The sequence below is a fragment of the Lacerta agilis genome, chromosome 4 (genome assembly GCF_009819535.1).
Source record: "Lacerta agilis isolate rLacAgi1 chromosome 4, rLacAgi1.pri, whole genome shotgun sequence".
Taxonomy (NCBI): domain Eukaryota; kingdom Metazoa; phylum Chordata; class Lepidosauria; order Squamata; family Lacertidae; genus Lacerta; species Lacerta agilis.
In genome coordinates this window covers 25,651,661-25,675,830 of record NC_046315.1, presented here as the reverse complement: position 1 = coordinate 25,675,830, position 24,170 = coordinate 25,651,661, and the positions used below count along the sequence as shown (strand labels likewise).

The 24,170-nt window shown below is 39.8% G+C and overlaps 2 protein-coding genes across 2 annotated transcripts in view; one reads left to right on the top strand and one right to left on the bottom strand.

Annotated features, from left to right (window-relative positions):
* The first annotated feature begins 562 nt into the window (after nucleotides 1-562).
* Nucleotides 563-8,811, top strand: N4BP2L1 (NEDD4 binding protein 2 like 1). The gene is made up of 5 exons (XM_033146483.1): nucleotides 563-763; nucleotides 3,715-3,842; nucleotides 5,126-5,214; nucleotides 6,875-6,951; nucleotides 8,453-8,811. The coding sequence occupies exons 1-5, from the start codon at nucleotides 612-614 to the stop codon at nucleotides 8,694-8,696; spliced, it is 690 nt and encodes a 229-aa protein (XP_033002374.1). The 5' UTR covers nucleotides 563-611; the 3' UTR covers nucleotides 8,697-8,811.
* Nucleotides 8,812-10,701: 1,890 nt separating this feature from the next.
* BRCA2 (BRCA2 DNA repair associated) overlaps nucleotides 10,702-24,170 on the bottom strand; it is a 28,410-nt gene continuing 14,941 nt past the window's right edge. Inside the window, 14 exon segments of the mRNA XM_033146479.1 lie at nucleotides 10,702-11,417; nucleotides 11,519-11,659; nucleotides 12,805-13,061; nucleotides 14,321-14,459; nucleotides 14,554-14,720; nucleotides 16,173-16,368; nucleotides 17,179-17,297; nucleotides 18,463-18,604; nucleotides 18,993-19,148; nucleotides 19,455-19,812; nucleotides 20,442-20,612; nucleotides 21,479-21,666; nucleotides 22,503-22,693; nucleotides 23,491-23,768. Of these exon segments, the coding sequence (XP_033002370.1) occupies nucleotides 10,998-11,417; nucleotides 11,519-11,659; nucleotides 12,805-13,061; nucleotides 14,321-14,459; nucleotides 14,554-14,720; nucleotides 16,173-16,368; nucleotides 17,179-17,297; nucleotides 18,463-18,604; nucleotides 18,993-19,148; nucleotides 19,455-19,812; nucleotides 20,442-20,612; nucleotides 21,479-21,666; nucleotides 22,503-22,693; nucleotides 23,491-23,768 (2,923 nt within the window). The 3' untranslated portion in view covers nucleotides 10,702-10,997.

Below are 24,170 nucleotides of genomic sequence, written 5' to 3'. Positions count from 1 at the left end.
AATGCGAGGCGCATGCAAACAGCGCAGCAAAGAGAGCCGCCGCATCACGCACGTGCCGGAAACGAACGTTTCTAGCTGTAGGAAAACATTTCCTATCTCTGCAGAGGAGGGCAAGCGCTGCCAGCGGGCCTCAAACCCCATGCTCCAATAAAAGCAAAACAAAACAAAGGGCGGTGCATTACAAGGCTGCATTTCTGTCCTCGCCAATCCCATAACACTAGAAGCACGCCTTGAAGTGAAGAAAGAAGAAGAAAAGGAGGGGGAGGGCAGTAGAGGTGACGGCCTTGCGGAGGCCTTTATTATAGCCTTGCAGGAGAAACCGGAGTCGCGCCGTTTGTGGCTCACGCAGTTCTGCCACAGGCCCGCGCTTTGGGGATTGAACCTTGACTCGTCGGCTGCTCCCTCGGGGGGGGGGGGGGAGGCCTGTGAGCGGAACTCGGCGGCTAAGCGAGCTCGCGCGGCGCTCTGCCCCTTTGTCCCTGGAAACGCCCGGCTTCGGGGGGCGGAGAGAGCTGGCTCCGCCTGCGCCCGTCACGAGGAGCCGTGTAAACAGTGTCGGTTCGCAGGCTTCCCGAGGAGGAGGAGGCGGTGGCTGTTGCCTTTCCTCCGCTATGGAGGATAGCCTGGCCCGCGCCTTCGGGGGCCTGAGCCTCCGTCAACCCCCCGCGCAAGGAAAGGGCCCCCCTCGCAGGAGGCGCCGCTTCAGCAAAAGCCTCTACTTGCTGCGAGGCCTGCCCGGCTCCGGGAAAAGTACTCTGGCCAGGTAAAAGAAACAAAACAAAAAACTCAGGTTCAGCTCTTAAGTCGTAAAACGACGGGGACGAAGTCTTGAACGGGAAAACCGCGCCTTCTCACCTCGAAGCTCTGTGAGGGAGGGTAGACCGGTTGCTCAGCAGGCGCTCTGGACATGCTCAGAGGCTCTTGATCGGCGCGGGAACCTGCGATCCTCCAGATGCGTTGAGGATTCTGTGAAAAGCGGGCAAAGCTGGTAGAAGTTGGCGTGCAGAAGCGACTGGAAGGCCTCGGGTCCCCTTCCCCCCACCTCTGGTTTTCAGGTTCTTGGCATTCAAGAAGAAGGGTTCTGGGATAAAGAAGCCCTGGCTTCAGCAAAACACTGCGTGCTCCATGTTGATGGAAAGGGGTGTAGTCAACTTTATTTTGTTTTTTTCTAGTAGGATGGCTCCTGTGGTCGACATTAGATAGGCGTATTTCATTGTCACTGTACCACCATGCTGGGAAAAAGCTTTGTGGGGGTTCTGATAGCTGCTGCACGATTGTTCAAGGTACAGGAGCACGTCTGAAACAAGTTGGGTCTGTTCATGGTAGGTCAAGACAGTGCTCCAAGTTAGCTCAGAATTGGAGGGTGGTGGCTGCTGCTGCTGCTGCCTTCACAGCTGTCACTGCCTCTTTTTTCTTAGCTGCAGCAGTTGCAGCAGTTTTGTTTTCTTAATTGGTTATCTGGTTATCAGTCCCTACCACCAGTGTAAACTTAAGAGTGATAAGAGTAATTGCCAGTAATTAAATATATTTTCTTTTTGCAAACATATATTTGGTATATTTCCCTGTTTTGACGTGAATATTTACCCACGGGAATTTCCCAATCCTCAAAGGGCCTTGGTTCAGCTTGATTCTGAGAAAATCAAACAAGATACCGTACTTTGGAAGGCAGTTAACATTGCACTGAAAGCACGCACACAAAAATAATCACTTCGATTTTAATGACTGGATTTTGCCCTTGGTTAGGCCTACCATTTTCTTATAATTAATGGAAGTGGAAAGAACTGTTTTGATCACTTTAAGGAAAACAGCTAGCTCTTGTTTTCTTCTTCTTTTTTCCTCCCCCCCCCTTTGTTTTCTTTTTGATGTCCCACATTTTTAATACAGGATTTGAGCGGAGTCAACATCAGAAACCTATAATCAGTATGCAGTACTGTAATATATTTCCTGATGGCTTAAACTAATATAAGCATTTTCCAGCACAGGTAGCTTTCACAAGGGTTCCCTGATTTGTGGCACACCAGCTGCATCCCCCAACCAAGTATTGTGACCTCCCAAGCCAGCAGCAAAAGCAGGAAGCAAATTTACTGAACTCTTAGGAGGGCCTGTTATACAGGTATATCACTTTTGGGCTATATGTGGCTTGGTGGGTCACAAACCTCATACTGGGTGAAATGAAACAAGACACCAACGACTAACAGCAGGTTTTGCAACTTTTGTAACTTGCACGTCACTAAAGGTAAATTGAGCTGAACTGGAGTATAATGGTGAGATTCATATTACTCTTAGTTTCCAAGCACAGGTTTCATGTTGTCTTTGAAGAGCATATAGTTACCATCAAAGGCACATCTCTTGATTTTCTGCATGAACCTGCTTGGAAATGGCTTGTTTATAATTTCATTGGCTTTCAATGTGCTTCTGGCAAGCCAGTCATGGAAACATTGGCTCTGGTTTCACATCTTACTGATTTTAGGAAGTGCAAAAAATCTCACTCTATTAGTATGACATGGTTCTGGTTCACCAGAACTGAAGTGTTCATACTGAAGGCATGCTGACTGAAAAGTGAAGGGTGAAGGAAGAGTTACCGGTAAGCACTTTCCCCTTGCCTCCCTCACCCCCTGGATATATAGTCGTCTTGTCACATCTCCAGGATAAAGGAAGAACAATTTATAGCAAGTGTGAAGAGAAGCATCTGGTCAATGAGGACAGTATTTTAAAAAATGCACAAAGTCCACAGTAGTATGCATTTTAAAAGCAAAGCATATAAAACAGTTGGGAGCACAGAGATAAATATGACCTGACAGTTCATTTCAGCTTGCTGCCCTCTCTCTTTACTCTTTTGATAAATTGAGGCCTGCCTCTGCCATTGCTCAACAAGATAAAGAATTGAGAAATGAAAGTTTGCAGTTAGACTCTTCTAGATCGCTTTTGGCTTAACTCGCTTTGGGAAAGGATTCTTTTATTGTGCTGAGAGATTGCAGATGATACCTTGACATTCCACCTCCAGACAGCAAGGCTCCATTGCTGCAACAAATCTTTCCCTTGAGAAGTCTGACATACTCTGTTGTCCTTTACTGTCAAGAGGAAACTTTATGCTAGGGATGGATGGATGGCATTTGTTGATAGTATCTTATAAGAGTAGACAAGTTGAGTCTGGATTGAACAGATGCTGCTTCATCCATATCTAAGTGAGGCTAAATCCAACTGGTTAAGTGTAATAAACTGGTTAAGTGGGTGGGTCCTTATCATCATTCACTGTCCTTTAAAAATATTGTTGTGAATGTAATGCATAGATCTGGGCTGGGGAACTTATGTCCCTCTAGATACTGTTGAACTACAACTCCCACCATTCCTGACCAGTGACTGTAGCTAATGGGCGTTGGAGTCCAACAACAGCTGGAGGGCTACAGTTTCCTTATTGATGATACAGAGCTTCTCTACCAGTCACGCCCACCTGCACTGGATTTTGCGTACAGGTAAAGATACCCCTGACCATTAGGTTCAGTCGCGGATGACTCGGGGGTTGCGGTGCTCATCTCGCTGTATAGGCCAAGGGAGCCGGCATTTGTCTGCAGACAGCTTCTGGGTCATAGTTTGCTATAAAAGGCAGACTCGAGGACTGCTATCCTGCCCTGAAAGGCTGTGGTCTTAACACTAATGGTTTTACTAATCTGTGTGAAATTTTGACCTTTCCTTACAATTGTTTGGTCTCAACAGGCAACTGAAACGTGAATTTCCCAGTGCAGTTGTTCTGAGTACTGATGACTACTTCTCTGCAGAGGATGGCACATATGTGTTTGACCCTGATGCTCTAGAAGATGCACATAGATGGAACCAAAAGAGAGGCAAGTGCAGCCCTTCCTAGTTTTGTGTGTTAGGTTTTGCTTCCTATCAACACTTTGTACTCTTCAGCGGTTTTCTTCTACAAAAAGTTACAGCTGAAGAGAGACTTGCTGTAAGAGAATGTCTTATTTGTCACACCTGCACTATTCATTTTGCTCAAAATGGCTTTCAGAGTTGATCGAAACATCAATTACTAGTAGTAAGAAGTGAATGATTCTATGGAGAAAACAATGAGATGCTATTTAGGGGCTAATGTTTGAGTCTCTAGTACGGACATGTGGAAAAAATGCATTGTAAAAGTTCCTAGCAAAGGAATGAATTGTACAATATATGCTCTATGATCAGCTGGCATTGCTTCTGCTGTCAGATATGTAAAGACAGATTTGTATGCCTTGATAATAAACTTTTAATACTAAAAATATAAGCATGGCCACTGCCATTAAATAACAAGAATAACAATAACAACAATAACTTGTTTACACATTTTATTTCTAACTTTGTTGTGTCTTCCTCTTGGGTTTGAACAGATTGGTTAAGATTGTGTCAGTCATAGTTTCAGCGGTTCTGATGTTAAATGAAAACATGGATAACTGAAGATTTTCTGGATTAATTGCAGCACTCCAAGAAGGCAAGAGGGGAGCAAGCATGGAGCATGCCCTCACAAGGCTTCTGTATATCTTGTCCCAATAAGATGAAATAGGTATATTGAAACTGGGCCGTTGTGTGGATTTGCTCACAGCTCCCATGTAAAGAAAACTACGTGAAGGAGAAATTTGTTTTCAAAAGTTTTGTGTGAGAGTCCACATTTCCATTGTATCTCTGATTATTTTGTATATGACTGAGCACATGTTCTCCATAACGGTTACAGTGCAGTGTCTCCTCTGGACGGCACCAGATTTATTATGGAGCCTAGCTGTTGCCATCCACCTTCAACCACCTCTCAGAGGCCAGGTCTGCTGAAGGCACAACTCTTTCCCAGCTTTTACAGCAGCCTGAATTCTTTTATCCAAGATCAGTGTCTCCTTCCCTTTCCATCCCTTGCTTGCAGTGTCTAGTTTATTCCTGCCTGACATTAATATTGGTGGAAATCAACAGACTGAAACTAAAGCACATTATGGACTAAATCCTGTGCCTTCAAAAACACTTGCTCATTACATTCAGCACATCAGTACTTGTTTGTGACACAGTGAATCCCCAAAGGCTTGATTCAGAACACCTGTGTAGGTAACAGGATGATTTCACTGATTGTCTGGTCTTTTAAAACATTTACATTGTTATGTTACAGCACGTAAAGCCATGAAGAATGGGAAATCCCCAGTTATTATTGATAATACCAACGTCCGCGCTTGGGAAATGAAGCCATATGTGATAATGGTAGGGGAAACTGACCTGTTGTCATTCTTAATATTTAGCCATGGGTTCCAGAAATGAGCAGATAATCCTGCTATTTGCTATCAAGAGAGGTGGGGAAATGGCAAGAACTTCTAATGGGCTTAACTCCCCCCCCCCCCAAACATTAGTTTTCTTTCACAGATTTTGCTCAAGCCCTGGAACATTTTTTTTGTGCCACAACTGAATTGATTTCTACCCCCTCTTGCTTTGGGTTCTGTTTAGTCCAGGCATGTCCAAAGTCCGTTTCGGGGGTCTAATCCAGGCCGCTGGCCGGTTTAATCCAGCCCCTGTGGCAGTCTATCTCCTGGGTTAAAATCCTAAGAAAAGCTCAACAACTTCAATCCTTAAAAAAGGTCAACTACTTCGGTCGGCCCTCACGCATGTTCACATCATCAAATCTGGCCCTCTCTGAAAAAAGTTTTGGCATTGTGTTTTCCTTTCAAGGATAGGTCACTTAACATTATCTGACTTTTAGAAAGCAGTAATGGTCCTAATCTTTTGCACAATACGTGGCTGGGTGTGCCAGTAAAATGCTGATCTTCCATATGGTCTGGTTTCTATGCCTCAATGAGCATAGACCATGCAGTCTGTGTGATCAGCTTTCTGATCTTGCATAGGAAACTACCTTTTGCAGAACCAAACCACTGGTTAATCATATTGTTGGTTCTGACTGGTGAAAGCTTTCCAAGATATAGGCAGTTGCCAAATAACCATTTAACTAGAAATGCCAGGGATCTTCTGCAGGCAAAGCATGTTCTGTGCCCAGGGGCTACAGGACAGCATCCTTCAAGTTAGAAAGTGTCACTTTCTTTAATCTATATTGTATGATTCTTCTTTTCTGAACTGAGCATGCTCTGCAACTCTTAGGTTGCAGGGGAGACATGAGTACCTTTCCTCCAGATTGCACTGTCGTTGCTGGGATCCTAGTTCTCAAACTGCGATTAGTGTACACTTGCCTCCAGCTAACATCTGGAGCTGGTGACTGTGCTGGGAACCTGGTAGGATAGTGCCTATCACTCATAGTGAGATGTGCTTTCTGCCCCTGCATCTGTATAACTTTTGGTATATTTTTGCTGTAGTTCAAAATCACTTGAAAAAATCACCTTGGAATCTGACTCTAGAATTAGGTCAGTCTGCTAATTTCCCTTTCTTTGTGTGTGGTTAATATAACTTCGACAGCTTCTAAATTATTAATGAAGCAAATATTTCAACATCTGTAGGTTAAGAGCACATAATTTGCTGTACTATTGCATGGCTTTTCTGTTTTTCTTGAGAAGGAATGTTTGTTAGAAGTGGGCAATATGTGATAGTGTTGTAAATTGTTGCAATCTTGTTTTCTAACTTACTTTGGCAACCTTTATGTTTAGAGATCTATGAAATTAAACGAGGTAAATTATTTTTAACTATGGGACAGCACAAAATTTTGAGATTTACTGACATGACATGACAAATATATGTTATTAATAGTGTGGCTATGTTGTACTGAACTACAGTCTCACTAGAGTTTAAGGCTAATTATTTATGCTTTATTATACTTTTTTGCTTTTTTATTTTTATACTTTGTTATGTTGTGCATATGTAAATCATGAAAGGTAGCTTTTTATTGTGCCTTGATTACAAATTCAGTACTCTTTCACATCAGGCACTTGAACACAGCTATGAAGTTCTTTTTCGAGAGCCAGATACACACTGGAAATTCAATGTTCGGGAACTAACCAGGTACAGGGTTTTTGCTTATGTTTTTAGCTGCTATGAGAATACAAGTGATACCTGCAACAAAACATTGCACTATAGCATAACCCCTAACAGGAGCTCACCTGTTCAGAATGCCAGCTAGCCATGCCCTCTTGCAGAACATTCCATTCTACCCCCAGATCTGTTCTGCTTTTTCATCTGATGCACAACCTTTCATTGCTGTGCACCATGGTCAGTCCTTACTGGACTGTTTTCACCTTCTTGGAATTTTTAAAAAGTACTTCTGCAAAACTTTGGGTCTGTGTAGCATGCAGATACCTCTGAAGGTGAAATGGTGTAGTGGTTAACAGCAGTAGACTCGTAATCTGGTGAACCTGGTTCACGTCTCCGCCCCTCCACATGCAGCTGCTGGGTGACCTTGGGCTAGTCACACTACAGTGGTACCTCGGGTTAAGACCTTAATTTGTTCTGGAGGTCCGTTCTTAACCTGAAACTGTTCTTAACCTGAAGCACCACTTTAGCTAATGGGGTCTCCCACTGCCGCTGCACCGCCAGAGCACGATTTCTGTTCTTATCCTGAAGCAAAGTTCTTAACCTGAAGCGTTATTTCTGGGTTAGCGGAGTCTGTGACCTGAAGCGTCTGTAACCTGAGGTAGCACTGTACTTTCAAGTCTCTCAGCCCCACTCACCTCACAGAGTGTTTGTTGTGGGGGAGGAAGGGAAAGGAGAATGTTAGCCGCTTTGAGACTCCTTCGGGTAGTGATAAAGCGGGATATCAAATCCAAATTCTTTTTCTTCCTTTTTGGGGGTCTGTGGCTGGAAAGTCAGTTGCCACAGAGAGAGAGGGTTAAGTCAAGAAAGCCTTTATTTTATGATCACAGAAGATGGGAGTTCTGCTGTAACCATATTTATAGTCTTCTGAAAGATAGGAAGAATTCAGAACAGCCAACCACGACATTGCATAGTATTTCCCCAGCAATAGCTCAATCCCCACTTTATTTATTCTTTCCCTTGTAAAGCTAGATATTTTTACACAGCCAGATCATCCTGTAACACGAACCACTTCCTTTTCTTGTCGTTCTCTTCCTTTATTGACAATCTGCAATTCAAGCAAACAGGGCAATTCTCAGTGAGGGATTTTATTTTTTCCTTTATGAATAAAAACTTCCCTTTAGCTCCCTCTTGTATGTCTGTGGCCCCATTTTGGCTTTCCTTTTGTCAGGACTAATCACCTGTGATAGCTAGTAGATCAATGAGTGGGACTTCGTTACAGCGTGGAGTGCTCCACCCTGCCATGACTTCATAGAATGCTATAATCGGTACTGTGCTCCCCGTTTTCTCTTTTGCTAGTTCCCCCTTAACCTCTTAGGTCTCATATACAGAATGCTGTTCCAAACGACGAACACCCATTAATGGTTGTCATGAAAATGGAAGGAGCAGTTCACATGATTGCTGGTATTCACATGCTGTTTCGATATGTAGTTAACTAAATATACTTACGTATATGTTTACATTTATTCCATAGACGGAATGGCCATGGTGTTCCACGAGAGACAATACAGAGGATGAAGGAGCAATATGAGCATGATGTTACCTTTCATGATGTGCTTCATTCAGAAGAACCAGCCAGACATTTCAGTAGATCCTATGGAGTTTATGATACTGGTTGCTCCCATGTGAACTCAACATTCCCCAACAGAAGAGCTAACAGCAACTCCAGAAATGAAAGATCATTTAGTAGGAGAAATGATTTCTACCCGGTATTTTAGAGTTTTTAATCAAGTTGTATAAAATTTTGTTTTATACCGTCAGGAATTCTGTACTTAAAATATTTGTATTTTTCTATTGGGCTAGATTTAGTTCTTAAATCTCCATATATTCTTTTGGAGGTTAAAACCCGTTTTAATATTCTTCTGATGCAGATTATATTTCTTCACTCATGTTTACACCTGACTATATATATACAAGCAGTTTTGACAGGATGACTCACGCTAGGAGTGTAAACATAATGAAGAACCCACAGTGACTTTTAGCAGCAACATAGAAAAGGATCTCCATGTCATTGTGCTCATATACTGGGGGGGGGGGGGCAAGGATCGAGCTAATAGTGGTGCTATACAATGTTTGGTCCTGGTAAGGATGCACATTGCTAATCATAGTATAGTGCAACAGTTAGAACTCTTAATTCCCCTGACTTCCATCAATTGTTCAGTATACAAGGCTGTGGGAATGAAAACAGATTTCCCTCCATAAATAATTGACACAATAATTAATTTTACATTATACAAATTTTACAATGTTAGTTTCTTATGTACCTAGGTTTTAAAATTAAGTTATAGATCCGCATTTCATAGGACTACCTTTTCTACATTCTATATTAATTTAGCATCATTTTTATGGCATTTACCTTGACACATCTGTTTCTCTTCTCTACTTTGCAGTTTACCTCCTTTTTTTACATCATGTTGATTTCCTTTCTTGCTGAAACCCAATGAGGAGCTTTATTTAGACCCCCATTTGTTGTCATTGCTCACCCTATTTTTTATTATTATGATTCCTGAAACACACACCAAATAGTTTGCAACTGTAGGAACAATTCAGGGAAGAGGCATAATCTTGATAACAGATTAGTTTTTCTCTACTCCACAGTAAGAGTTGGGTAGTCCTCAATTTCCTGTTTGGTAGTAGTATATGTCAAAAGTGGGTAGAGCAAGGAAACCTGCCTAAATTCAGTGGCCATTAGAACCAGAGATTAACTGAAATGAATTAGAGTAATTGGCACTCTTGTGACTTTTGTTAACGTTCAGTGCCAAGTGTTATTTGTGCCTTTTTGCAGCCTGCTAGTTTAACTTCTCTAGTCTGTGCTTTTTCTCTTCATCTAATTGTTTCCACAGATCAGATACTACTCGGTATATTTGCTTAATCATTCCGTCTAAAAGCTCTTCAAGGGTAGGTACTTACTGAAACTAGTAAAGAGTGGTGTAAAAATAAGGTAGTAGAGTTACAAGCAAGATAACTATCCAATAACTATGTTAATTTCAGATGCTTTAAAATTGATTGCTGGCTTTAAAAAAGGAACTAATCTACTTGCATTCCTACAGGGTGTTTCACCATTAGCCTGATTCAGGTGTTTGTCATCATCCAGTTTAGACAAACATGAGTATGTGTGTGCCTCCAAGCCCTGCATCCTCTGGACCATATCTTGAGTCCTCCACAAGTTTGAGGGTAAAGGTATGAAGTGGGGACCATTCTCCTCCCTTTTGCACAATTGATTCTAAAAATTGCACAAGGAATGGAAACTCGGTTCTTCAGACCTTTCCCTTCAAACTCACTGAGGCCTGTTAACACAATAAAAGTGACATAGTGGAAGGATTTTTTTTTTGTCAGAGTAGCCCTACTGCCCACCATAGACTTCTTTACACAAGAGGAGACAAAACACCCAAATAGGGCTATAACAAACATAAGGTTTGTATGTTTTGGATATGTTTGGCCTTACATATTTTAAAAGCTGGCCTCTTTTTTTTCCTTGAACCATTGTGATTGCTATGCAGAAATAAACAAGAGAATCAAATTATATTGACTGCATGTTTTGAACTGTACACTGGAGTTCTAAAAATATACAATGCCTTCATTAAAGTTAGTTATTGCTGAACTAGTTCCATAACATCAAATGTGCTTCTGCGCAACATGACAGGATTTTTAAAATTTACAGCCATTCTTACTGGATTCTTCAGAATCTATTCAATAGAGCATACAATCACACTAATCTTTATTCTGAGTTGAAATGAGCAATACACAAACAAGCCTGTACAAAACACAGCATTTACAAAGATTGCTTAAATATTTAAATGTACAGGGGCATTTATAAGTACTTTTATCTTCTTTGTCTTTGGAACTTCATCTGCACAGCTAATGGAAGTATTTGTTCCATTTGTCTCCTTTGTAGCAGCCTCAGTACTCTCCTTACAGTCCTGCAATATATCTGATTTACCAGAATACTGGAATTATTTCTTACTAAAAGGCTGACAGGAAAAGCACTAGGTACAGAATACACAATTGTACCCACCAAATCAACCTGTATCTTCTGGAAAACTACTTACGAGGGCTTGTGTATTTATCATTGCAAGCTCCTCGTCAGCAACAAAATTATTTTCAAGAGGAGAACCAGTCTCACTAAACCCTCTGAGGGCAGATTTTTTATTATAACATGCTGTTCTTTTCAGTGACTTTGCAAGTTGAGTGCTGGAACTTCGGGGAGGCTGAAATGCCCTTTTCAGAGATGGAGAAATAAATATACAGTTGGTCTTCACTGGTGGTGGGGAAGGTACTCGACTAAGCAGGTCCATTGCTCTTCTTTTCTTACAGTTCTTAGGGGTTTCTTGTAGCTCTGCTGTTGTTTTTGCTGACCCTAGAGATACCAGTGGCTTTGAATCTAGCTTCCCAAGTGACAAAGGACTCTGATGCCATAGTCCACTGCTAGGAGTTGCAATCTAATTAAAAGGGGAGAAAAACTAAGCTTAATATGCTGTCTGATATTTAAGTTGATTATACTGGTAAATATAATAATCATCATCAATTAATAAAAACTTACAGAATGTTTATTTCCTGCATCAGATTTCTGAGAAATGGGATCCAAGCCACATTCTTTGGGCAAGTTAAATGTTTGTGGGTCATCTGTTTGTAGCAAATTCATCAGTTTGCATTGTGCATCTTTGTCAAAGCAGCTGCTGTTCTGCAGGACAAAAATACATAGTTTTTAGTTTTAAAAAAACCATTTGCTATTGATTTTTAACATAATGTATATGGTATGCTGTAGATATTCAGGACTGCAATACCTCAAGAACCACCTCTCCCCATATAAACTGACACAGACCCTGAGATCATCATGTGAGGACTTCTTCATGTGCCTCTTCCACGAGAGGTCCAGAAGCTGGCAACATGAGAACGGGACTTTTCTGCAGTGGCTTCACATCTGTGGAATGCTTTCCCTAGGCCCAATTTGTGTGGTGCCTTCATTATACATCTTCTGGCCTCAGGCAAAAACACTTCTCTTCAACTAGACCTTTGGCTGATCAACATACTATGTGCTTTCACATGTGTTTTGCGGGGTGTTTCTGGTTTTGTTCTCATTTTTATTAGGTCTTTTGTGTTTTTATTTTTATGCTGTGAACTGCCCTTGAGATCTTCAGGTGAAGGGCAATACACAATGAATGACGTTTGCTCACTTGGGGGGGGGGGGACTGACCCTATACGTAGATCATATGTATAGTTACAGGCAATGCCTATGTCCAATGCCAAAAATACTGGCGTTCACATTTGGTTGTTTATAAAAGCAGCAGATTGGACTGGAGACCAAATCATGCAGACCTCTTCTCCATGTACAGAATGAATTCATGACTAGTGCATGAACAGGTCTTGCATCTTTGGCCTGCAGCTTTGCACATTTCACTACATGGGTGCTTTGGGAAAGCTGGACATCTTGTATGGACAAAACCCCTTATGTTTTGGCGACTACTGCTACTACTGCTCCAGAAATAGTGTAATGCCTTTTATGAAGTTGATAGCTTATTTGGAGGGTGCAACTGGCATCCTATTTCTGGACAGAGGCTTGTGGTCAGGAACACATTACAACGGTGTTCCAAGCTATTACCATAGTTTCTATAGCAAATGTCCTTTAATTAGGGCAACTAGAGAAACATATTTCACAAAATAATGAATTGTCTTCCACTGGAGACTAGACAAGTCAAAACATTAAATGCTAATTTAGTATGTCTTTTGTTGCAACCAGCCTTTATCATTTGATATACCATGTGTATAAGGTAACATAATCACCCCTCCACATGCCTTCAGTGCATTAGATAGGTGAGATCAACATACCTCTACAGTATTTCTCAGTTCATTAAAAAATCCTTGGAGATGACTTTCTTTTGGATTTGAGGAGAATGCAGAAAGGTCTCCAGCAAATAATGTGGGGATGTCTGATCTAAATTCAGGTCGCCACTGAAGGTTGATTGCAGAGATCAGCATAGAAGGAATAATTATGTCATCAACAGCAAGCTGCTTAAGATCTGTATAGATCTGGACTGCTATGAAATGATGATTCTCATCTGACAGATACACCAGTGTAGAGAAACCTATGTTAGAAATGAAACATAAAATTTAACTTCACTTTTAAAATTAAAAATACTAACCTTTAAAACGTTTACATTTTAACCCTAACAAAACCCAAAAGTTAATTCTGGGGAACTTGAATATAATAGTTTATATACTTTGAGCATTGTATTGGGAAAAGCCTGTAGCCTACTAGAATGAATGCATTAAGCAAGGTGTATCTGACAAACAATGTTTTAAGACACAGTACAATAATCAGGTAAGCTGATAAAAATGTATGTGAATTAAATAATTGGAAATAAAAAACCGATTTTAAGCAATTTATCCTAATGTAGTTCACAGAGGATTACACAAAGTCTTCCCATTTGTGCAAGAACTTCTACTGGTGCAATGGAACTTCTCCTCCATCATCTCTCCTTGTGTGTCCCTGAGGGTTGGGGAGAAGTGGAAGTCCTTGTGCAAACAGAACAGCCCTTATTTCCTGAATATACTAACTAGTTCTTTTAACTTTTAAAACATATTGTTTCCAACTAAACAGAACTTTTCATACTGCTTAGGAACATAATCAAAAGCCCATTTGTTGTTCAACTTACGGTCTTTTGTGCTACAGAATTAGATCCACATTGACCCAAGCAACTCAATACAGAAATAACTGATTTCTATTTGGCTTTCTCTGCTCATGCAAGGAGGTTAATTAAGATGATAAGTACCTGGAGTTTTCCAGAAATTGCTCATAGTTGCTGGGCAGAACAATGTTTACAGATTATAATTTAAAAATAAAAGCATAGCCATACATTTTCAGAACTTGAGAACCGAAAGAATAGATGATTTCAAGTAGTAACAGGCATAAAAATGAAAGTACAGGATCATCCAAGTGGGGTCACTAAATTATCCTGGCGAAATACAGGCAGGTTGGTGCTTTCTGGATCTTTGTATGTGTGTTGACTTGCCAATGCTTGGGTCTGATAGGAACTCCAGAATACATAACCTATGGTACTATATGTAATGCCTGACCTGAAAAGCCAGATATTTTTCTCTGGTTTCGGTTCATGATTTCAGTTTGAGATTAGATATTTCGGCTTTAACATATCATATTTAGGTATGCTTATAAACAAGGAGTCTAAAACCATGCTATAATTGAATGTAAAACAATACTGTAAATTGATTTCAGTAAAATTCCAATTTTAAAAATTCTTTACAAACCCTAATAAGGATTCAGACTGGTAACTTAAATAGGATTCTTTTAAATTCATTATAAATCAGTGCACTAGTCTTAACATACCCGTTCCTTTTCTTAGAGAAACTATATATCCCACCAAATCCACTTCAGAACAGGTAGGATGGAAAGATGGTTCCAACAGCTTGTTGAATCTCAGGCACTCTCTTGGCCTGTAAACTTGTGACAGGATTTCTTGAGACACCTAAAAAAAATTGAACAATGACATTATTATTCATTTATGATAAAGGTTGCTTAAACTTTTAGGTTAATTCACAATAACAGGCCATAAAACTTACTGGCAACTGCAGATACTGAGTTTTCTTGGTAGCTGTTAACTGTATATTGGCAGTCTCCAACTTCCCTTTGGATTGGGATGCAGATAATTGGAAGACTCTATACCGAGCTCCTTCCCTTAGGAGGGTACAAACGTCTGATGATGGGCGCCAGATACTCAGCACTACTTCTAGAGATGTAAAATATGTTATCCTTCATCAGCAAGATGTCAGTCAAGTTTATTGCTTATAGCCAAAGGCTGCTGCAGTGTATACAATGTCATCAGCAAGATGGACCACCCCACAGAAGACATGCAGGACCCATGCTGGGTCTTAGTAATCACAACATCCTTTTCTAAATGCTCACAGACTGACTGTTGAATTATCTGTTCTATGACCTTCCCTGGTATTGATGTCAAGCTCACTGGTTGGTAGTTACCTGGATCTTCCTCCCCCCCCCCCTTTTTGAAGATGGGGACAACATTTGCCCGCCTCCAGTCTTTAGGGACCTCACCTGTTCTCCAAGAATTCTTAAAGATAATAGACAAAGGCTCTGAATTTACACCCGCAAACTCCTTTAGTACCCTTGAATGCAGCTCATCAGGCCCTGGAGATTTGAATTGATTTAAAGTAGCTAGGTGTTCCCTTACTACCTCTTTTCCTATCTTGGGCTGCAGCTCCCTCCTTACATCATTTAATTTGTTATGAACTGGTTGGGCATCACTGTCCTTTTGGGTGAAGACAGAGGCAAAGTAGGTGTTAAGTAGTTCTGCCTTTTTCTCTGTCACCCAATAGCATTTCTCCATGTTCCACATGCAGAGGACCTACCACTTGCTTGTTCTTCCTCTTACTTTGGACATAGCTGAAGAAATATTTTATTATTATTTCTAAGCTCTCTTGCAAGCCTGACCTCATTCTGACTTCCCCCCTGCAACTGTTGGCTACTTGTGTATACCCTACTTTGTGATTTCCCCTTTCTTCCATTTCTTACACATGCCCTTCTTAACTCTGAACTAATCAGGAAGCTGCTTATGCAGCCACACTGGTTTCCTTAGATGCCTTCCACTTTTCTTTCTTCTTGGTATTGTCTGCATTTGGGCCTTCAAAATTTCTCCTTTTAGAAACTCCCATCCTTCTTGGACTCCCTTCTCATTGAGTATTTCTGACCACGGGATCACTCCCAGGAGCTCCTTCAGCTTTTTGAAATTGGGCTTCTTAAAGACGAGAGTGCATGTCTAACTACACTCAGTTTTCCCTTGCCCCTGTATCCTGAAACCCAGGAGAACATGATCACTTCCTCCCAAGTTTCCGAGCACTTCCACTTCATCAATCAGTTCCTCCCTATTGGTGAGGACCAGGTCCAAGATAGATGACCGGCTTGTTGGTTCTTCCACCTTCTGTGAATTGAAATTGTCAGCAATGCAATGGAGGAATTTGTCAGACCTTACACTCTTGGCAGAGTTTGAGTCCTAACAGATATCGGGGAAGTTGAAATCCCTCATGATTACTATTTCTCTCCTTTTTGGATGTTTGGTAATCGGCTCTAGTAAGGCATCATCCAAGTCTTCATACAGTGAATTCAGATAATCATGCAATGTGAATAATCTAATGTTTAAATCACAAGGATCTCTGACCTTACTAACCTTTTCCTCTTTCTTTTCTATAATCCACAATTCGTAGCTTGATTACGGCAGTTACATCCCTTCTGCAGGAACTGTTTTCCTCCTCAGCAGAATCCACCGCCTTCCTGAATTCGGCTTCTATCTGTGCTTGCCTTTTATCATTTACCATCTGTCTGTGACTGTTCAAGGCCTTTAACTGCTCCTCACTGAAATAACTCTAAAATCACAACAATAATATGGCTTTGTCCATATTATAGCAAATATAGGCAGGGGAGATGTTTCATAAGCCTCTATAAAGACACGTTGAGTTTGTAAAACCAAAAGGTTTTCTTTTTTAGTCTTACCAGAACATCAAAACTCTAAAACAATTATTGCTATTATATCACTGCAATATAATATAATATTTATTATTATTTATTATTATTATTATTATTATTATTATTATTATTATTATTATTATTATTATACTAAAACGTATTTACAAATGAAGTTTCCATCACAGCCACTGAATTGCGACAAACTGCCCCTCAGATTTAAAAGAAGCAGCACAAGTGATACTTGACCTTTTCTCTTTAGGGTGTAATATCACAAGAGTGGTCAGTGCTTCCCCAACTAGAACTACATACAATACAAACCCACAGTTCTGTAAACTGACTCTTATTTTCTTTCTTTATAGTTCAGTCAAAATAATACCTTCATTTTATCTTACAGAGTGTTCTGTAAACATCTCAAGTTTCATTTCAGATTCTGCTCAACTCCCTGCTCACACTCCTGTCCTTCCACCATGCAGTCAAACTCCAGAACAGCATATGGGCAGAGATGTAATCTAAGCACTAACATTCATACCTATGCTATCTGTACCCTATTTTCAAATATCCATTTCCACATGCACCCCAAATTATTCTACATTCAGGTTTACATTTTCATAAACTGATCAGCTCTAGAACGCAATCATAATTTAATGTGAAGAACTTTGTAAGTTGATATAAGAGTAGAAATAATGTTAAGTTATTTGAAACATTCTTACTTCCAGGTAAGCTGGATCAGCAGCATTAAGAACTGCCTCGTAAAGTTCTTCCCCATCTTGCAGAGAGCGAATCTGTTGTCTGGTTAACGTGCGGGATCGCAGTACTCTTTTGCCGCCATCTAGTTTTTTAAAAGTTTGTATGAGTTTATCACCACCAGAAAACAATTATAAAGAGTAATACTAAAGACTCCATTAAAGGTACTAAGATTGACTGGCATTTTATTTTGAAATGATCAGTTACCACCCTGAATATTTAGCCCAGGTAAGTCTAAAAATTCCGGAATGTGTTTAGTCTGAGTGACAAGCCTCCAACATGAAGATGTCCCTGGCAAAAGGATGAAACCATTAAAAGCAGTCTGGTGAATCATAGCAATCGTGATGGGACACAGAAGCGGTGACAACAGTCTGTAAGGTAGGTTGAACCTAAGCATATTTATAATTCAAATGTTACTTTTGAATTGTTTCCAGAGAATAAAAAGTAGCACTAATTTTATTTTATTTATGTCTTGCCTAACTTACTTGTAAGAGAAACCCATATTTGTTAAGAACCAGATCATGAGAGCTCTATGATCTGATCTGCTGTCTTTCAAAATTTTTGATTGGAACAGCAGTGCAAGGGGCAGTGGGTGTTTAGGACCATTTTCCCTGCTCTTTGCTAGATCTAAAAAACGCCACAAAGCTGCTATTAGCACAACTGCAGCAATAAAATAAAATAATGCTGTCGACAGATGTCCACAGGGTTTTTTTCTGCTTCAGGGCTAGCAGGTGGGGAGGAAACAATTTCAGTCCAGAAAATGCATAGTGAGAGGAACTTCTGAGCCTGGCCCATTCCTGCTGTTATTCTCAATTTGCCCCTCCTCTAATCTACAGTGCCCCTTCCACTTGGTTGTGCTCATTTACCTATTCCCTCCACTTTCTGTCCCCAACTGCCTTAAGGCATTTAATTTTTGAAACTCATCTCTGTCAGGATGTTGAAAATCACATTTTGCACCAGTTTCTGATCTTCAATGGCAGCAATCATGTGGGACACAGACAGACCACCACTGAACTTCACCAGTAATACTTTTGTGGCCATGGATTAGAGATTTCTGAATCTAATCAATTTTCTGTATGGAACTGTTGGTACACCATCAAGACCTTTATGTGGAAACTTTGCTTCTATGTGCACTTTTGGATTGGGTTCAAGATGCAGAATATTATTGTATGAGTTAAAGTCTGTTTAGAAACCCAAGCTGAGGCAACATTTAGCATTTGAATAACAAACAGCTAAGGTTTTCATTTTACCCTCATTCTTTTCAAATTCAACTTGTATTTTTGCAAGCAATGCTTCCAGGGTTTTTTGTCGATTCTCAGCATGCTTTGCAGCTTCTCTTTCTTCAGCTCGACAGTTACGAAACACGTAGGAACCTGCTGTTTTTTCCATCCACTGCAATAAATATTCATTGAAAATGAATATTAATTACTTAGTTTTAGATTTTTTTCTACTTAAGTCTTAAAAGGTAAAGGGACCCCTGATGGTTAAGTCCAGTCACAAATGACTCTGGGATTGCGGCGCTCATCTTGCTTTACAGGCTTAGGGAGCTGGCGTTTGTCCGCTCCGCAGGTAGTTTTTCCAGGTCATGTGGCCAGCATGACTAAGCCACTTCTGGCGCAACGGAACTCTGACACCAGAACAGCGCACGGAAACACCATTTACCTTCCTGCCAGAGCGGTACCTATTAATCTACTTGCACTTGCAGGAACTTAAGCCTTAGATCTGGTTTAAAGTAATAGTTGAAAGTGATTGAAAGTTATTGCAAGCTATAGTACTTTACCTGCATGGGATAAAGTCTTTGAACAATGACATCAATGCAACCAACAGTCCCACCATCCATAAGGAGTGATGACAAAGACAAAGAGAATGGCCGGGGATCCCGATGGTATCCTAATTTGGCATACCATCGTGCGCGTCGAGTGCTGTTAGCTGAAATCTAAAATACAGATCAAATGATTCATAGCCTGCAACACTGGTTCTCAAATTCTGTTTACGACAGTTTAGCAGGTGATCCGTGATCAAAAGTCCAGTAATGGCAAACTTTATAAAACAACTTTGAGAGAGGCAATTATATTTCAAGCTGCTACTTGCTTCAGAAACAAATAGTGGCTTACAGGTAATAAATACATTCTCTGTTGGTTCCAATTCCATCTCTCTAACTTTTTGGACTTGTTTTTCAGATTTTAGGTATTGGAGCTGGCCCTGTCTTTTTTTAAAAAAGTACCACAAATATCCATTTTACCTTCAGCATAAGAGATTCTGGCGCTTCCAGTGGAGTGCTTGCCTCCTGAGAACCCACAAGTTCTGCTCCATGTACAACAATCTTTTGGCCCACAGTCAGCTTCTTTCTACACAACAGTGATTGGAGGGGAGGGTCCAAGACAGCCTTGATTCCATACCAGCCATCTGTAACTTCAACCAGTGCTATGTCTTTTTTGCTGTCCTCAGCAGTGCTTTTATCACCACTGATCTGAGACATATTTGTGTTCAATGATATTATTTTAGTGATGCACAGTATGAGAGTTTTTGCAGCAACATCATCTCTTTCCATTATCTTTTTGATGGCTGAGCGATGACTTTGGTCAACTTCCACATCATACCTTTCAAAAGAAAAAGAAAATACAATTGGTCTGTGAGCATTTAGGAAAGTATCATGATAACTAAGACCCAGAATGGGTTTCTCAAAAACAAGTCATGCCAGACAAATCTCATTTCTTTTTTTGATAAAGTTACAAACTTGGTGGATCGGGAATACTGTGGACACAGTGTATCTTGATTTTGACAAAGCCCCCCCCCCATGATATTCTTGTGGAGAAGCTGGTAAAATGTGGACTGGACAAGATAACTGTTAGGTGAATTTGTAGCTTGTTGACTGACCAAACCCAAAGAGTATTCTCTTAACAGTTTCTCATCAACCTGAAAAAAGTTACAAGTGGGGTGCCACAAGGTTCTGTCCTGGGTCCGTTGTTCTTTATAAACAACTAGGATGAAAGTACTGGGGGATGGTCCTCAAATATGCAGATGACTCCAAACTGGGAGGGGTAGCCTCAAGACAGAATCAGGATTCAACATGACCGTAACAGATTGGAGAACTGAGCCCAAAGTAACAAAATGAATTTCCATAGGGACAAATGTAAAGCTCTATACTTTGGCAGGAAGAACCAGCTGCACAAATATAAAATGGGGGACACACGGCTTACCACATTCCATATCTTAATCTATACTATACCTGTACTTTAGCTGAAGTAGTAGTCTTTCCGGAGTCAAACATTTATTGGCAAATTCCCTTGGAAATGCAACTTCCATAGCTGCTAGTTTCCACACAATCCACTTATAATGATTGTAGACCCAAGCTTTTGAAATTAGCTTAGGATCCACACCAGGTGTATCACACAAAGCCCTGTGGGAAATTATCAGAAAATCCATCAAGTTAAGAGATTTCAAGTCATAAGAATAGTACCTCAAAATAGCAACTACCATAATAACTCAAGCTTTTAAATGACTGTTTTGAGGTGACCCATTACAAATAATAGCAAAATAGCTAAGTAACACTGTCTAATATAATCGGCTACAAACAAGCCACAGTTAAACACATTTATATCCCTTCATTTCACTGGGAAAGTGTATGCTTGCCTAGGATCAAAAGTGCACAACTGTAATTGGATCAGCTTTCCTATTTAAGATTTGGATCCAAAAAACATTTACTTATGAAGACAGCAATAAAAAATTACAATATTCCTGCTGGATTTGCTTTGTGATTAACACACACTGGCAATTAACATTTTAAAGAAACAGTAACTTGCAGAAATAACTTATGCTTTTATTATGTATTAAACAGAATTGCTTAATTGAGGCTGAGAATAAGGAACATTTGCTAGCAGATTAAATAGACATTTTCAAAAGGCATATTGTTAAAATATACTCAAAACTGTAGTTTGCATAAGTTTTGACATATATTCTATTATTTAAATTCCTAAATATGAGCACTGTCCAAAATCTATCAATTATAGTTTTCTACAGAGGACAGCAGAGTACCCAGATGTTTAATTTCTAATGAATTACACAAAAACAGCTTCTTTAAATATTCTTTTTCATCTCAATATATAAAAAGTTATGTACTTCAACACTTTGAGGTTCATAATAATGCACTTAATATTTAAACATGCAAAACCTCAACAGGATGAGGTTTTAGCTGAGATTCCTGTATTGCAGGGGGTTGGACTAGATGAACCTTGGGTCCCTTCCAACTCTAATATTCTATGATACCTGTAGAATTCTTCTTTTCCTGCCTTTCCTTCATCAGTTGGAATAAGATATCCACCATCAGCCAGTTGTATTCCACGTTCTTCTAGAAAATAATCTCTGCTGAAAAAATCCTGGATGATAAATTGAAAATCTTCTGCATTTCTGCTGCTTATTTTTAGGCACTGCTTGGAAATGCCAAATGCATACAACTGCAATGGTAAGAGACAAGTTGAATATTTTAGTGTTATTAAATATGCCCATTACCTAATATAATCAGGACTACAATGGGCATTTATATTAAATTCTACACCTTCATTTGTACCAAAAAAATAATTTAACTTAAGAAACAGAGCATAGATATAATTGCATATTGAATAAATTAAACTTGCAGGATCAGGGTCTCTTGTAAGGATTTAAGTTATTGAGGTCAGGCAGCAGAGACTAAATATACGTGTCCAAGCTCTATTTGGCATTCTAGACCAAATCATCATGTTGACGGAACAGGTTCATAATTGGAAAACAGCCTTGTTCAGACCTAATGATAACTATGGTTTGATTATGGAAGCTAACCAACCTTGTGTCCTCCAGGTGTTGGACTACAATTACCAAAATCCTTGACCACTGAGCACGCTGGCTGGGGCTGATGGGTGTTGGGACTCCAACAACCTCTGGAGGGCACCAAGTTGGCTACCACTGCCTTATGGGAATGAGCCACAGTGGACCTTGGGCTCAGACACTTCCTCTTCCAGCATGGCCAGGAAGAGATTTTGCTTTCATTTTACACTAATTTCAGTTATTTGTTATGTCTGAGTGCTTACAAACTATGGTCAGTCTTAACTGTAGTCAGTTGAAACAAGTAAATTCAAACCATAGTCCATGAAGCTGGCTTGTTTCAACTAGCCACAGTTAAAATGAACTGCAATTTATGGTTTGGATAAGAAGCAAAACTGGAAGCAAAACCATTGTTTATCATTAGGTCCAAACCAGGCCAGCATGTCATCATACTGAGATAGGATAATCCAACCAGGCAATAAAGTGCAGGTACCTGATCGCTGGTGAAAGAACCAGGCAATTTCTCTCCCACTGCTGCTTTCAGAGGAATTTTGCAAGGAGCAGATATTTTCACAAGGTACAGGCTGCCTGGTTGTGGACAAATTCTCTGGCTTTGTTTCTTTATAATTCTGATGTCTTGTAGATTTCTTGCATATTGAAGATTTGCTATTATTTTTGTTAAATCTGTTAAAGAAACATATTGATCAAGTCCTAAAGAACATATTTCAATTTAAAATAGAAATTCCAAACATACACAGGAGGATAGTATTGTATTTTTAGACAATTCCATGTATAAACGTTAATCCAAAGCGCATCTTTAAAAGTTATAAAGAATTTTTTTAAAAGAATGCTCACAACAATATCTAATAATTACTTACTGATAGATCATCACGTATGTCTTTATTTTTGCATTAAAGCAGGGATGAGGAATTTGGCCCCTTCAGGTATTATCGTACAACTCCCTTATTACTGGCCATTAGCCAAGTTGGCTGGGGCTGAAGGGAGTTGGAGTCCATCTACATCTGAAATGCCACAGGTTCCCCATTCCTGCATTGGGGCCACCAAATTTAATGTTGCTGTTATTAAAGATACATTTTTATGACTGAAGTTTAATGACAAAATCTTCAACTGTATTCCATAAGTGTATATTATTAAAAATCACATTGCAAGCTGACACAAATATCAACTTCCCCCTTGGCCTCCATTTCCATGGAGAGCATCAGGTTTTAGTAATAGCTCTTTACCTTACAGCAGCAAAAGATGAACTGGATACTGTCCCTCTCTAAAAATATTCGTTGAGGGGACAGAAAGGAGTACTTCACACTAATCTCCTAAGATCTCTGCAATTTAGCCTGTATCTGTGCAGATCCAATATGTGAAACATCACAGAGAAGATAATCTTATCAGAATCCATTTGTGAATAAATTATCATAGTAATTAAACAAATGTTCACAAATACATGTGCACACACCTAAACATACCTGAATTTGTATCTCTCGATTCTGAATTCAGAGCCGATATTTGCATGGAATTATCTTCAAAGATATTGCCTTCTGTTTCAGTAGTGCTCTGGTTAACTTTTGTAAGACAAAGCTGTTCCATTCTATTAATACTTTTGTTGTTCATGAAGGCAGATTCTTTGCTGTTACCTAGTTTATCCTCAGAAGCATTTTCTTTTGTTTTAAAAGGTGGTGCAAAGATTTTGGCAGGTTTCTTTGCTGTATTTTCTGCTTTCTTCCTTTCCTCAGTTAAGGTCTTACTAAAATAAGTAAAAAAATAATATTGGAATATTTGAAGACTGCTTGGAAATAAGTTGCTGAGACCTTTCAGATTTTAATACTTTAACATTTTGGTCTTGAATAGATCCAGAACTTCTTGCCATTCTCTGTAGAACTGAAGAGATTTTGGTAAGAAATTTTGTACTAACAAAACCCTAGCAAAAGTGAATCATTCTCCCCCACCCCACAAAAAAATTGCTGTTTGACCTGACAGCTACAAGATAAGCATAGTTGGCTACTACCAGTAGTGCACACCAATTTCATTTTGGTAGATGATTTAATTACATTAATAACCTGGAAAGGTGGACTTACTGTGATCTGTTCTCTGGTCAGCCAAGCCCATATATAAAGCAGCCAGCCAGAAGGAACAGGGAACACACTGA